The sequence below is a fragment of the Ursus maritimus genome, unplaced genomic scaffold (genome assembly GCF_017311325.1).
Source record: "Ursus maritimus isolate PB19 unplaced genomic scaffold, ASM1731132v1 scaffold_13, whole genome shotgun sequence".
NCBI classification, from domain to species: Eukaryota; Metazoa; Chordata; class Mammalia; order Carnivora; family Ursidae; genus Ursus; species Ursus maritimus.
The window spans coordinates 6,374,960-6,391,396 of NW_024423675.1; the positions used below are offsets into that span (position 1 = coordinate 6,374,960).

Sequence of the window (16,437 nt, forward strand, 5' to 3'; positions counted from 1 at the left end):
GTTCTCCTCTTGACAATTCATTTCTTAATTTTGTATACCTATGCTAAGCTAACTATAGACAGATCTTCTATCGAAAAACAGTGAAGTAGCTCCCGTGTAATAGACAGTTTCTGAACAAAGGTATTTACACTCTTGCTAATACGGCACCTGCTGATTTGCTCCCTGAGGGAGCAAGGGGGGGGAGGGTGGGAAAAACAAAACTTTCAGGCTTCAATTTCTGAATTGCAGCCTATTATTTTTCAACAACAAAAAAGATTTCAAGTATTTTTGTTTTTTTGGTTTGGTTTATTTTAAATTTGTATCTGTCTTTATATATATACACATATATATATAAATCTATATATGTATTTCTCTCTCGATATATATATTTAGATAGATATATATTCTTATATATATTATATATCTAGATATCTAGATGTTGAGGGAGAGAGAAAAAAGAACAGAGTAATTCTGTTCATGAGGGAGGAAAAAATTACACACGCACGAGTAGAAATTGTTTCCATTCAATCGCTGTGTCCCATGGGTCTAATTCTTTGCTTGTCTTGGGCTCAGTTCTGCCTTAGTGTCAGAAACAGAACTCCAACGAGAAAACTGAACTCAGGTGAATGATGATTAGAATTTGTGAATATTTATACGTTTTTATATATAGTCAGGGTTATACTTTAATCTTTCCAGAGTCAACATTTATGGTTAATATTTTCATCTACTTCATGGGTAATAAATTTTAAAAGTAATTCGTAAGTGCCATAATCATCACATCATGGTTTTAAAATTGTAAAAACAGTAGTATTGACTCTGAAGAGATGGGGATTTTAGGATATATGTGCAATGGAATAATCTGTTTAATTTCCCTTTTCAAACACTGCTCAAGGGACCTCTCTTTGGTGGCATGTTCACTTTTTCCCTCCTTCCAAGCACAGTGAATCGCTGTTTCTTGACACTCTGATAGCACTGGGTCATGCAGCCCCATGCTTAATTGTATGGCAGAATTTGTGTACAAGTTTCCTTCACTGTACAGAGCACGATTGTGTCATGTGTCTCTCTGCATCCCTAATTCTTAGTGAGTAACTCGTGCTAAGTCAGCAGTTCTCAAAGGGTGGTCTGGAAACCTAAGGGTCCCTCAAGAGCTTTCCTGGGGATCTGCAGGGTCAAAAGTATTTTATATGATATGATGTTACTTGCCTTTTTTACTCTCATTTGCTCACAGGTGCACAGCTGAGTTTTCCAGAAGTTATATGACATGTGAAAACATCATTACTCTGATGGCACACAAAATGTGTGTTTGTGTGTGTTAAAGTTTTCTCAGTTTTAATTTCTCATGGTGAATATTCATAGATGTAATCCAAATAATCAAAATCTCTTTGGAGATCCTCAGTATTTTTTTAATAGAACAAAAGCTTGGGAGTGGCTGTGCTAAATAATAAATTAAAAGCTGACTTGAGACTTTCCATGTGCACTCTGTGTACTGTAGGTAATATTCAGAATACCACTGAGTTTGGTACTGCTATGCTAGCAGTTAGGGTACCTGAGCTCATGCCAAGTCTCACAACTGGACATGGAAGAACTGAGATGTAAAACCAGAAACATGTCTCCTAGCACTGATTGACAGTGGTAATCTGTTCTATGTGGATGACTGTGAGGTCATCCTTGCTTATTTATTGAGTGCCTTCTATATGTCAAGCACTGATAGTAGGAACTGGCAAGACAATAGCAAGGAAAAGACATATGGATCATTCCTTCACCAACTTTACATTCCAATGGAAGAGAATAGTCTGATGATAAAAATCATAAATTCTCTCTAATGCAAAAATCTAGTTTTAACATTCATTTCATGTGATCATTCCAGTTTACTACTGCATCTTATTCTCTTTGAACCTTAGATGCTTAATTTTTGAAATAATGAAAATAATATCTATGAATCTCAGGAATCAATAAAAAATAGTTTGGCCCAATATTCTCAACTTATGAAGTCAGCACAATGCACAAATTCATTTTGAAATTCAAACTTAGAGGTTTAACTGATAAAGAATGATTAGGTAAATGTGAGCTAACTAATGTGTCTAACTAGTTTAAGCTATTCATTCGAATATGATAAAACATCATTTAAGGTGTTTTATTATATGAGAAATCACAAAGTAGTATCTTGAGATCAGTCTAAATTGAAAACTACTAGAACACATCTGATAAAAGACCACTCAAATGTTCAAATGTTGAAATCTTAATGTACAACACTTTAATGTTTTTGTGGCCATTGAACTTAGATGTTCTCATTTTTAATCTTAGATACTCCATTTTAAGAAGATAATAAAGAATAATGGTGTTAAGCTTATCACACAAAATTATGTGACATTTTTCCAATTGATGTCTTTGTGTCTATAATTCTATATAAATGATTTATATTTCAAATTTATTTCAATGTATGTTTTATTATTTGAGGTTCTGAGAGTTACTGCTTAATTTAAAAACACTGCAAAATATTTTGAAAGAAGAATACGGTTAGCAAACTTGACAAGCATTTTCTAATCAAAGAATATTTGCCAATTTGCCTTTTAAAAGATCTGTGAAAATATTTTTTGAAGTCAAAATAACCGATAAAAATTGTACCAATTTAATTTACTTAAAAACTTTTTATTAAAAATTGAGGAAAGAAAAATCACATAATATTTTTTAGTTCACCTTTGTTTAGAATTGTGTGGGAAGATTACACTGGCAAGATGACAAGGTAACAGCTAGGTAAATCCTGTCCCTGAGCAGTAACATCAGGAGAAATCAAGAACCCCAAAATACAGAAATGCACCCTGATTCCTCAGCTAATGGAAGAACAACCAGCATAGTACTCAGGTTGCTCTGAACTTGCACTCTGACAGTAAACTGGGACACACATTCCCACATACATCTGCTTTTTTGTGGTACACTATAGACACATGCGTTTTTGTTATGTTCTGCGGAATTATAAAACAAACAAAATGATAAATGGGATTCAAGATCTGGTGACATTCTATTTTTAGGCTGAGTGGTTGATACAGAGATATTCATTTAATTATATTCTTAATATTTCATATATACTTTGAATATATTCTCTAGTATGCTTGGAACATGTTACAAAAGATGAAAAGAGATGATAAAAATAAATACAACTTTTACGATCTTCTCTCTGAACTGCAATTTTTGAAATTGTTGCTAAAACTCACGTAGCTTAAATTAACACTGATTCTTATAGATTGTCTTTCCCTGGCCCACCCTGTGTATATCTTGGCTTCATTTTGGGGTTTCTGTGAAGGAGCACCTTCAATGGACACAACCAGAGTAATGTTGTTTTGGGTTCTACAAAAACAGCAATACACAATTGAACAAGTCCTGTTTCTATTTCTGACTTCATCTTTTCCAAAAAAACAAAAACAAAAACCCAGCGTGTATTAAAGAGACTAATATAAATTATCGGATTCTCACACTGAGAAACAAAACAGCAAATTTTAAATTGTTACTCTGTATAACCTTTACAAAGTACATATTTATGCATATATATTCACCTCTAAATATAAAAATAATCTTGAATCAAATCATTGCCCTCAATATTGGAAAAAATATGACAGTTCTAGAGAATAAGAATCCAAACCAGAGGTGGTAATTACCTTCAAACATTTTACCTGTAGCTTCCTCTAGCGTGGCAACATCAAGTCTGGGACTGTAATTTCCATAACCAGCAGCAGTAAAAGCCCGAATCTGGAAAACATACACTGTTCCTGGCTTCAGGTTATTAATGGAAGCTGAAGTGGACTTGGTTTTTACTGTCGAATAGGTCCGTTCCCTTTGATCCTAGAAACAATATATTCAGGGAATATTTAATTGTAATTGCAACCAGGCAATCTGACAGCCAATTCTCGCAATTTATTTCAATTTGCTGCATTGTTTTTATAAAGGCTACATTGTACCCTGTGGAATATTATAACATTGAGTTGTTTCTAAGATAATATAAAATGGAAATGTGAACACATGCCTTTGTTCTATAAATTTCAAAGAGAAATAATTTTGTTAAACCATTTATATGTTTTGAGCTTTTGCTTTGTTGGTAGAGGGCACGGTGGCAGGAACTATTTAGTCATAAATACAATCGAATGTCCTATTGACCAAAACCCAGGTACGCTTGTAAAATCTATGGTTTAGTAGAGGTCGTCCCTTCATAATGTAGTCTTTTAATATTTTTCCTGAATGTTATTCAGCAAGCAAAAGGCCATATGCAAAAAATGGAGAAAGGTATTAAATCAAGAAATTTAGCTAATACCACCACCATACTGACATATCAATTGCTTTCATTAAAAACTACACTTCTCACAGAATAAAACCACTTTTACAAAACAGTATTTAATGGAATATTTTAAATTAAAACTCTCAATATAAAAGTTAAAGTACTGTATAATTTATGGTTTGGCAATATTTTAAACATCACTTAGTTCAATTTTCCTCATTTTTCATGAAAACTGAGGCTTGCAGAGTTTAAAAATGTGTTTATCATATTACATATGATAAGACTAAGAATGAAATAATTATAAAAACTCAAGAATATAAAAAAACTCCATCAAAATGATATCCAAAAGAATACAAATTTAAAGCTTAATTGATAAGACTCTAATGGGCTTTTTTATTTAAAAAGCTATATACCCAACAAAATATACAGTTTTAGACAGTTTCTTATTCGTTCTATAATAAACAGTGGTGCTCAACTATGCTGACAATAAGACTATTCATTGAAATCTGAAAATGTCAGTCTGGTTGTTTGACTTGCCTTCACACTGATATTTGCAAAAGCTTAAATAAATCTATACTTAAACTGTACTTAGTGAAGCTGATTTGTGATTGTCTTAATTATAATCATTAATAAAAACAATTGTTGGTATTATAAATCTATATTTATCTCAAGTAAAAGAACTAGGCATAACTCGTATTAGATGACATAATGATATCTAGAGAACATGCTTACATATGTTAGAATGCAATATACTATTCTGTTCTAATAATTACCAAATTTGTAAGTTCAGCAAATGTAGAAACATTCTGTTTTTGTCATGCAAAATAGAAAAGAAAGTATTTGAACAAACTTATTCCAGACTAAGGATGTGCAAAATATTTCCTTGCACTGTGAGAAACTTTAATCTCATTTACCCACTTAACATATTTTTAAAGTGTATTTCATTGCTTTTGAAATCTGATGAAATTTCAGAAGGGACTGACTATAAACTCTTAGAGCTCACTCACTGGAAAACAGACATAACAAAACCAACAGTAAAAACAAAGATTCCCTCAGAAACACATCTGATAGGCAAGAAAAGTATTACCTGGTACAAAAATAAGGTATTTAAAATGTAACTTTGGCCATGGGAAGTCATAAATTCATAATGCAAATAATAAGCAAAAATATTGTAAACTTAATCTGAACATTGAAACTAATCTTAAACTGTTTTTTCTTCAAAGGGAAAAAAATGTATCTATTGCTAATGCACTGTATGCATTTAAATTATTCAATCAAGTCAATTCAGCTCCCAAGATTTTCCAAAGCTTGGCTCCTATTTTGAAATTCCGTCTAAATGGTTAAAATGGCTATGTATATTATAGCACTTTAGCTAACTTACTGAGGTCAATAAGTAACACTTGTATTAATAATAACATTAATATTAATTACTAATATTAATATTAGTAATAGTAATCATTTCTGTGTTTCAAACCTTCATCAGATCTTTCTGTGAAGTGGAGCCTATATAATAATTTGTGAACAGGGTGCCCACCCCCTTCCAGATGGGTCGGAAATAAATGCACTCATACACTCAATTATATCACTATTTACTAAAATTCAGCCATTATGAAGAGATTAAAGGGCAGCACTTGGGTTTTAGCCATCCTATTTCTCATGGAGAAAGGAGTGTGAAGAAGTGGTAGATATGATTAGTATGACATATGCAGAATGAATTTCAGGAGGAATTTAAAGGCGTGGAATATCATCATCTGATTCTGAAATTTGGAGAAACTGCATTATTTATCATGGAAAATATTTTTATTTGTCCAAATTACTAAATTATTTGAGGCCACCATCATAATTAATGAAACCACATAAATAAATCATTAAGGGCCCAAGCAGAGACCCTAAAAGAACCATTCTTCGAAACTGCGTTGGGGCTGCATGGCCCTGTGGTACTAAAACATCCTACATCTAATTATTATATCAAAAATTGAACAAATATACCACTAATGGAATAGTCTCCTTTGTGTAACCCAGAAATTTAATAGACAGAAATCATAATTATAATGATGAACCTGAGATGCAAGAAGATGGTTATTAAAAATGGCTAAAATTAACTATGAATTTCAGAATAGCTCCAAATAGTTGGCATAATGACCAAGTTTAGTCTACAGTGCAGTAGGATGACATGAGACACATCGGCTGCACACTTCAGCTGTTCTTAGCACTTACTTTCTCGTAATACTTGATTTCATATTCGGTGATGACTCCATTGGGATGCTCTGGTTCCTGCCAGGAAAGCTCGACACTCCGCTGCAGCACCCTCTCCTTCATCACTCCGCTCACTTGCGAGGGAGCTGTTTGGACAAGACATGTCAATAAACAATGAGAAAATTCACTGGATGCCTCAAATCAAATGTCACAACTGATCAGTCCCATGCTGTGCCAGTTTCATTAAGGTAAAAGAAAGCACCTTTTCATAGCTCACAATTCAGAAGCTAATGAATATTCAAACAGGACCTTATTACTGTTCATAAACCTTAATAGAAATTTAAATTAAAGTGCAAACAGCAGAAGATAGCATTGTTCAAGTTGGTGAAAAATGGAAATGATGGGGCTGAGAATGACAATTAAGCAAATGAATGCTAATTAAGGCTACAAAATATGATTTCAGATTAATCTCCAGTGATAAACTAAGTCCAAATATTTACTTCACATGCAGTGGCAATACACTTTTTAAAAGAAAAAAATAGTTTAATACCGTGTAAGAAAAAAATTATATGAAATGGCTACTTTAGTGTTCATTTAAAGGGATCACACTTTTTGAAAATGTTTTTGTGTTTTAGCTGTGTTGTGTGTATGTGTGTGTGTGCGTGTGTGTGTATTCCCAAAGAATTCCAATTAACCTTGGGAAAATTTTTTTACACTTCATTAGGTCAAAATGCAAGAGAACGCTAAAGCTGCTGCTACTTAAATGTGTGTGAATACACACACACATGCACACACACACACACACACTCTTGCACATGTAATTTCTGTCTACGTAACCTAGGTTTCAAGCTTTGATAGAAGCAATTCAAGCTACAATTTTGCTCTCTCTTTCTATATAGATAATAATATGCCTAGAGTCCTTTCATTCTAATTAGTGGCATATACTCTTTTTGGTAGCTAAGACTGTGGAATGTAGCAAACTAATTTGCTCTGTCTAATTTGCTCGGTGATGATTAACTAGTTGTCTTCTCTGTCTAAATGAGTAGCTGCACGGGCTTGGCTGAATTTCAGTGGGGTCATTATGTTTCATGTATCATGCTCTATCTCATTCTGTAAAATATTTTCAGGCTGTTAATTTAATTTTCAGATGTCCAAAATTGTTAATAATCCTGCTGACAGAAAAGCAATTATATGGGGCCAAAGCTGTTTAAGCAAGCTTCTGATGTTTATCCCTTTGACTTTATTTTGTTACTTCTACTTCTTAATAATTTCTTGTATCAATGTCTAGGAAAAACATTTTTCACTTCTTTCTGGCTTGGTGATTTTGAGGGAAGGACATGAAGATGCATGATTCCCATTTCCTCTCAGATTACTAACAGAAGCGTAACTAGGGCAGATTAAGTGGAACAACTTTCCCTTTAGGGGATGCGGCTGGAGTTCTCAGCAGACTGTGTTTACAGACTAAATGCGTTTCTGATATGTTTCCAATGAAACAAATTTCTAATAAGAAATCTTATTTTTGCCATGACTTTTAAAACCCGAATCTATGCAGCGAAGAAGAATTTCTTTCTAAAGTGATTTGTCTCTCCATCCAGAACCTGCTTAGCATATTTGAGCCGCCTGAGATGTTCTCAGGCTGCGTCCTCAAGCCATAGCCTGGGGAAACAGAAACCCCAGCGAATTTTGAGGTGACATTCTACTTAGCAAATAATTTCCAGTAGTCTAATCTACTTAAAATCATTCTGAAAAAAAATCTGTATTTAAACTTTAGTAAAAAATAGAATGCAGCACAGGTAAGAATACTGCAGGAGTCAATACACGAACTACTCAGTAAGGCCGCTGGTGTCTGATCAGAGTTAATGATAGGATGTGTGCCATTTGGAAATACGTTCATTGGAAACAGGTGGAGAGCTAGGAGGGGCCGTCTAGGTCTCTTTCAAAAAACACACCTAGCTTAATGTGATTTTCAGTGTAAGGCAAACTATGCGACACTTTGCTTAGTCTCTATCCTAAATAGTAAGGTGAAGAGACCAAATTCTCCAAGGTATGGAGAAGACGTGGGGTATATGTACCTCATTTAGCTTCTGACACGTCGCAGCAAAATCTAAGTATAGAACGAGATTTGATTTCTGCAAGTTACACACTAAAATTATATTCATTATTTCATCCTGGAAAAGAACTTTTACCAATAAAATTATGGTAATTTGGGGGCTGGGGGAAAAAGATGTCAAAAAATACATTTGTAATATACGATATTTTGAAACCCGTATCACACCATTAACAGCGACTTTTCCCTCTTTTGTACAAGGAGACACATCTATAAATGACTATACTCCTGATTTCCTGGATATTTCCTTTTTAAAAATGTGTCCCTTGCTGATACTATATCGAGTCACATATTTAAGAGGGTCAGAGCTAGACGTACCAGCACATGGCCCTGGAGAACAGGCAAAATGCAAGATAGGAAATACCTTTGTCTGTCTTATGTCCTTCAAATGCAACATTTTGGTACAGGACAATTGATATTATTTTCCCTTGAGTTTCCATTTCTCAGGCATAAGGATATATACCTTATAAACAAAAACATCTCTAAGCGAATTGGATTCTAACAGACTCATTATTTTCAGATAAACTTCCACGTGAAAGTAAAATTGGAGTGGATAAGGCTCTTTAATCTTAAGACATAATGATTTCTATGCTTAATATAGTTGATCTAAATTAATCTCATTGTAACAATCTCACCAATACACTCACTGTTACACCAAAATACCCAATTAACTACAATCTGAAGTTAATTTTGGAAAGAAATGTCTACAACTAAATTATATACATACTTAAGACCCAGTTAGGTGTTATGATATTTAAGTTATAATTTTTTTAATTAGCAAAGTGAAACAAAACCTATTGTATTCGGGATTGATGTGAAGCTAATAAACAGTAACCAACAATAATAAATTTCCTGAATTGGAAAATGTAGGAAAACAAATACCACATAGAGAGGAGCTTTTAAATATAAAACTTTAATAGTGATTCCAACAAATGATTAACAGATTCATTTCTCACCTAAGTTTCTAGCAATATTCAAATATAAAAATTAACTTCAACCGAAGAAACACACGGAAGATTCTCATGACTTATCGGCGACATAAATGGAGTCTCTACAATTGACAGTGAAAGACGATCTTAGAAAACTCAGAAAAGGGTTTCTGTGGTTCAAGTGGAAAATCTCAACAGCATAAGAACAAAGTTGATGAAGTTGATGCAAAAGGAAATCAAAAGTCTAATAACAAGCCGAAAAGGTAAAATCTGTGGTCTGCAAGTATTAGTAGAGGGCTCTGAATTTAAAAATAATCTGTAGGAATGGTGGGTTTATGTACAGACCTGAACCAATCAACATTTTACAGATTTGAGCTTCAAGCACTTGTGTGAGATTTTTTATCTTAACCAATTTCTAATTAAAATCCAAGTATAGCAGATATATTTAAATCAGAAGCTGGAAAATATTCATAAGTTTTCATTTTTTCCCACTAAAAAGTAAATTTACCTACAGGTATGGAAAAAGTTCCCAGCATGAAGTGGAGGAAAAAGACCATTTAAAAACATTGTATAGTAGGTGAATGAGATGTCCTCTAAAGATGTCCATACTCCTCTGGAACATGTGAATATGCAACATTACATGGCAAAAGGGACACTGCAGATGTAATTAAGGTTATAGACTTTACAATAAAGATATTATCCTGGATCTTTGCCAGTGGGCCCAGTCTAATCACATCAGCACTTAGGAGCAGAGAAATTTCTCCAGCCAGGGCCAGAGAGATACTGTAGAAGGAGGGGCCAGCGAGACCTGAAACATGAGAGGAAATCAACCTGCCATTGCTGGAGGGGCCACATGAGATACGTGAGAAGATACAGGGGGTAGCTTTTAGGATCAAAGACTGGCCCTCGTTGACAGAGGGAGGGAAATGGAGACCACAATTCTACAAGTACAAAAACCCCAAATTCTGACAACAACATGAATGAATTTGCACATGCTTCCCCAGAGCCTCCAGATGAGAGGCCGGCTCCGCTGCACCCAGACTTTTGACCCATAGAACTAGAAGATAATAAATGGGTGCTGCTTTAAGGTTTCTGTGGTAGTTTTGTTTGTTTGTTTGTTTAATGCTAGCAAATACACATAGTAATAAAAAAAAAACCTAGTAAAATACTAATACACATAGTAAAAAAAAAATTCCAGACTTACTGGAATTTTAATGAAGTCTATGAAAAAAGGTTAGTGATAGCAGAGTTTAATAATGTGATCTGTCAGACTCTATGCTGAAATAGCATGGAGTCAAGGAATTTTGATCTTAATTAGGACTCAAAATGCAATGTCTTATAGGAAAAAAAATCTCCAATATACATTTGGAAGAAAGATTTGTGTGTGTGTGTAATAGAACTTCAATGAAGTTCATGAATTTGATTTTGGATTTAAAAAGTAATTTATTTGTACTACTCATTATTTTTACTACAGTTAAGTGCTCTGACTGAATTTCAATAAAGAATGGTGAGTGAAAAATAATATTTGTATTTCTAAACAACACAATGAGGTAAGATGGGTTAACAAGAATGAAATGACCTTTTACCATGCATCCCAAGTTGTTAAATCTATTGACGGTTGTTAGATTTCCATTAGGTAAATACAAAAAATGAAAATGAACAAATTTTTAGAACACAGTCAAATGCAAATCTGACAATAGTAGAATAATAGTCTTTACTTAAAGCTTTATTTGCTATCCAGTATGGAATTTATTTTTTTTTAAAGATTTTATTTATTTATTTGACAGTGAGAGAGAGAGAGAGAGTGCACAAGCAGAGGGAGCGGCGGGCAGAGGGAGAGAGAGAAGCAGGCGCCCCCTGAGCAGGGAGCCCGAGACGGAGTTCGATCCCAGGACCCTGGGATCATGACCTGGGCAGAAGGCAGACACTCAACCAATGGAGCCACACAGGTGCCCCTGGAATTCATTTTAAACAATCCTTTGAAATAACAAATATGTGTACTCTTAGGAGCTTAGCATTTCATACCGCAACTTTTAGCTTTCTTACTCTTCCCCACAGATGTTTCATTTTTACACTACAGGAAAAATGTATAAAAATATATAGAAATTTACTTTAAGAACAAACACTAGGTCGTAAGTAGAGAGGATCTATCATGTAACATTATCGATTCCATTTTTAGAGTATGTTAGAATAGATAAAAATTCTAACATGTGGCTCAGTCGGTTAAGCATCTGAATCGTGGTTTGGGCTCAGGTCATGATCTCAGGGTCCTGAGATTGAGTGCCCCTGTGGGGCTCCATGCTCAGCAGGGTGTCCACTTGATGATGCTCTCCCTCTGCCCCTCCCCCCACTGGTGTGTGCTCTCTCTCTCTCTCAAATAAATAAATAAATCTTTAAAAAAAATTCTAACATGACTTCACTAAACTTCAACTTCCTGGCTGTGAAAAAAACAGGGTCACTAATAATATTATGAGCAATAAATATAAAATTTTATATGAAAGAAAAAGCATGGGAATAAGGGCAATTGAGTCTGCAGCAATTATGAACAATCCATTTGCAATAGATGTCTGTCAAATTACTTTTGGATGGATAGAAGCATGATCTGTGGCTAAAACAGACAAGTCTCATTCTGTAAGTAGTTAAAAAAAATCAGTGGAAGATGAATTGATCTTTTTCAAAATTAAATTACATACTCTGCATTGCTACCTACTTAATACACCAATTAGGATGATGACGTTTTACTCAAAATGTAAGATATACAATATAACTAATAAGATTATCACAGAATGGATTTCTAAATAAATTCAAAAACAATTATTAAAAAGACAACTTCAGTAAGAGCTAAAAATAAGATCTGAAAGTCCTCTGAAAAAGTGAATATGATGTCGAACTAACAGTGCAGGAAAAGAAAGCACCCTGGATTGGAATCCAAGTCAAGTATATATGTAAGTCATGTCAATACATTTCCAGTCGAGTGCTAAAATACATAACTGCAACAGCAAAAGTCACTTCTCCGCTCTTTGAACAACTAAGAACGGCCTCGCTCTTTAAAGCAATAGTCACAGCATCTTTGTAAAAATGATCTGACAAAACATTTTGCTGAGAATAAAATTTTCTTCTCTGTTATCATCAGATGATTAACAACCAATTGTTTGCACGTTTAATTAATTACCATAGGAGTTAGCACTTCCTGGCAAAATCTCTATGTAAAAATGACTTAAGGGCAAGGAGGTAAGGGTTGTGGAGAAAGATACTGTGGCTATTGGTCCTACATGTATTGGGATTCCTGCTAACTTCAAAATGTTAATTGATGAGGGGTTAATTTGTAACGTTCATATAATTACAATGTAATTATAATTCTCAATGTAAATAAAATGAAATATTATATAAACAGGAGGTATAAAATAGGCAGCTTCCCAGAACTAGCTGTACTATTCATGCCAGTCATACCTACAAAGGAGTAACTAAATGATCACCTAATACAACAATTCAGAGAGGTTAAGGAACCCTTGATGTTAAGTCATACATGTTATCTATCTTTTTAACCAAGAGGTAAAGCTACTTTTTACTACAAGATGTTCTTCAACTTATGATGGGGTTATGCCCAGATAAACCCATCTAAGTTGAAAATACTGTAAGTTGAAAATGCATTAAATACATCTAACCTACCAAACATCATAGCTTAGGCTAGCCTACCTCAAACATGCTCAGAACACTTAGATTAGCCTACCCTTGAGCAAAATCATCTAACACAAAGCTTATTCTACAAGAAAGTATTGAGGATCTCATGTAATTTATTTAATATTGTACTGAAAGTGAAAAACAGAATGGTTGTAAGCGTATCGGTTGTTCACCCCTCTGATCGCGCGGCTGAAAGGGAGCTGCAGCTGAGGGCTGCTGACCAGTATCACAAGAGAGGATCGCACCCCATATCACCAGCCCAGGAAAAGATCAACATTCAGAATTCGAAGTACAGTTTCTAGTAAATGTGTATCACTTTGGCACCCTTGTAAAGTTAAAAAATCGTAAGTCAAAAAATTGTTAAGTCCAATCATTGTAAATTGGGGACCACCTTAGTTCAGTTCTATTTAATACGTATGTGTTTGGCATTTATTACATGCAGGGCACTCTGGCATTTCTATAAATCCTTACAGTTTGCAATAGTCATATATATGATCTTCTTCATATAATAATACATAGTATACGATCATCTTCCTTCCATACTACAGCCCTGTGAAATAGGTACTGTTCCGTTTTATTGGTGAAGAAGCTGAAGGTTACAGAAATTAAGTGGCATTTGCTCAGGGCCAGATATTAGATTGAATCCCATGTTTTTAAGTTCTACTTCCCATCTGTTTTCAGCTACAGCATGATAATTCCAGGTGAGAGCAGACACTAGAAGGAGGAAAGCTGAGCAGTCACTCATTCATTTAACATTTGTTGAGAATCCACGATGGGCCATAATGACGAAGAGACCCTGAGGGATCTGCTCAACAGGCAATTGTCTAGAGCCTGAAGATACCAGAAGAGGTCAAAGTGAGTAGAGATTTTTTTTAATTACTTTTTTTTTTAAAGGTCAAAGTCATGTATATGCTACAAAATTCAAAAGGTATAATACTCCCTCCTCGTCTGGTCCCACATCACAAAGCTACCCGTCTCCAAAGCACCACTCTGAGCAGTTTCTTTGAAATCTTTCCAGAAATAGTCTAGGTGTGTACAAGTATATGCATTTTTTACATGAATGGCATTATTCTCATAGCACAGTTCAAAACCTTGATGTTTTCACCTACACTTCATTTAAAAAATTGCATTATTGAACATATGCGGATCTGCACAGCTCTTTCATCAGCTGTGTTTATGCCATTAGACAGATGTACTACGATATATTTGACCAGGACTTTAGCAATAAGCATGGGCCTTTCCCATCTGCTTCTCTTGTATATCATGCTCTAATGAAACTGCTGGTAAACCAGTATTTAATACGAATCCTCTAAGGAGAATAAAATATTTCAGAGCAGTCTAATGCTCGCCGGTGGAAAAAAGGTGGGTGAGGTTATATGGACTGAGTAGGCAAAATGTGGGCATTGTTAAAACTCATTTAGAGTCATTGCTTCATAAAAGGAAATGAGTAATAAGTAAATTTATTATCACTTAAATTTTTTTTAAAGATTTTATTTATTTATTCGACAGAGATAGAGACAGCCAGCGAGAGAGGGAACACAAGCAGGGGGAGAGGGAGAGGAAGAAGCAGGCTCCTAGCGGAGGAGCCTGATGTGGGGCTCGATCCCATAACGCCAGGATCACACCCTGAGCCGAAGGCAGACACTTAACCGCTGTGCCACCCAGGCGCCCCAATTATCACTTAAATGTTTAAGACAGTACCACCGTTAAGTGCGGACTGGCTACTCCAAGTGCAGCTGCAAGTCAGTAGCCTCTGAGGAGGTGAGGAAATTTGTGTCAAATGCACAACCATGGCAGTAAGCTCGTTTCTGTTATCGCTCGGCTGACATCTTCTTAGCAAAGCTTCTTGATGAAAGAAGCATTTCTTTCTCTTTGTAGGCTCCTTGATTGTCTTTCCGGGGCAAACTACTTATCATATAGTAGTGTTCTGAGCAGCAGGGTCTTTTGAAAGTATTCTAGCGTTAGTCTTAAGTATCCTTCACTGTTACACTAAAATGCCCAGAAGGTAAGATCACTTTAAGAACACTATTATTGATTTCTGATGTGAGTTTCATTCATTTATCAATTCAACTTAAAATTTTCATGACTGAATATAGTATAAACAAAGAGTTGAATGGACCGCAAAGATGATGAGGCCAAAGTTCTCACTTTCAAGGAGATTTAAATGTAGAAAACAAGTTAAAATGTGAATATGCACATTTTGAATGCACAAGTAAATATAATAGCCTAGATGAGATGTGAACCGAGTGTCGGTAAATTCTTGGAAGGCAAACCACATAGAAACTTCCCCTGTTTCCAAAAAAAAAAAAAAAAAAAAAAAAAAAAAAAAAAATCATTTCTAATTCAGTGTTTGGTATAACTACATATTTAAACTAATTATCAGGAATGTTGCCATCAAGTCTACAATCTGCAAGAGATAACTATATCAACTAAATAACAACAGAGCCAGATTCAAGACTGAGCCCATGATTTCTCTCTAGTGGCCTCCACCAATAAGTCACAACTTATTGAATCATTCCTCCTCTGCTTCAGCTAATAAATACAGAATTATTACTTTTTTTCCCTAAAATAATATTTCCCTTGTTGACAATAGTACATGATGTAACATTTAGTGATTTTGTAGTTTTTGAAAATTTCCCCTGCTACTCTGATGTTCCTTGAAGGCAGGAAACTTAGAGAAGCAATAGAGTGTAGGAGTGAGGGGCATGGCCCCCGTGAACTAGTCTACTGGATTTGTTCATAGGTTCCATTGTTTATTTGCAAATTGTGCAACCTCGAGCAAGGTACTGAACTTCTCTGTGCCTCAGCTTACTCAGCTTTAAAATAGCTATAATTAGATCGTATACTTCATAAAAAGAATTGTTCTAGAAAATTCATATATAAATTCATAGTCGGAGGCAGGCATCAATATTTTTCAAAGGCTTTTCAGATGAAGCTAATGTACAGCTGAGTTTGAGAACAATTCCTTTGCAGCTTTGGGAGGAACATAAATTGTCACTTCAAGGTGGGGTTCCAGTGCTCTCCCTAATAAATGCTGACAACAGTTACCTTTTTAAATATTATATTGAGAATTTTTATTCAACCTCTAAAATTTAGAAATGAACAATTTCCATAATTTATACTATTTTATATGTACCAGCTGGACAGAAAGACATTAAAGTTAAGTCATTTAGAAGGAATATATCCTTGTAAAAAATGAAGTAACTACCAAAACAGGAAGGAGACCAACAATGTGCATCTTTTTCAAAATATTGTAATATATATTGAACTGAGAGCAA

At 34.7% G+C, this 16,437-nt stretch overlaps 1 protein-coding gene across 11 annotated transcripts in view; it reads right to left on the reverse strand.

The window, feature by feature from the left end:
- The window catches only part of EPHA7 (EPH receptor A7), a 158,791-nt gene that overhangs the window by 20,518 nt on the left and 121,836 nt on the right, over positions 1 to 16,437 (reverse strand). For 6 of the 11 annotated variants that reach the window (XM_008705040.1, XM_008705039.1, XM_008705038.1 and 3 more), the window contains exons 6-7: positions 6,464 to 6,588; positions 3,633 to 3,816 (exon numbers count right to left, since the gene is read on the reverse strand). In XM_008705040.1, coding sequence (XP_008703262.1) covers positions 3,633 to 3,816; positions 6,464 to 6,588 — 309 coding nt within the window. The remainder of the gene's footprint in view (positions 1 to 3,632; positions 3,817 to 6,463; positions 6,589 to 16,437) is intronic. The other 5 variants (XM_008705041.1, XM_040627548.1, XM_040627552.1 and 2 more) reach the window with 2 other exon arrangements.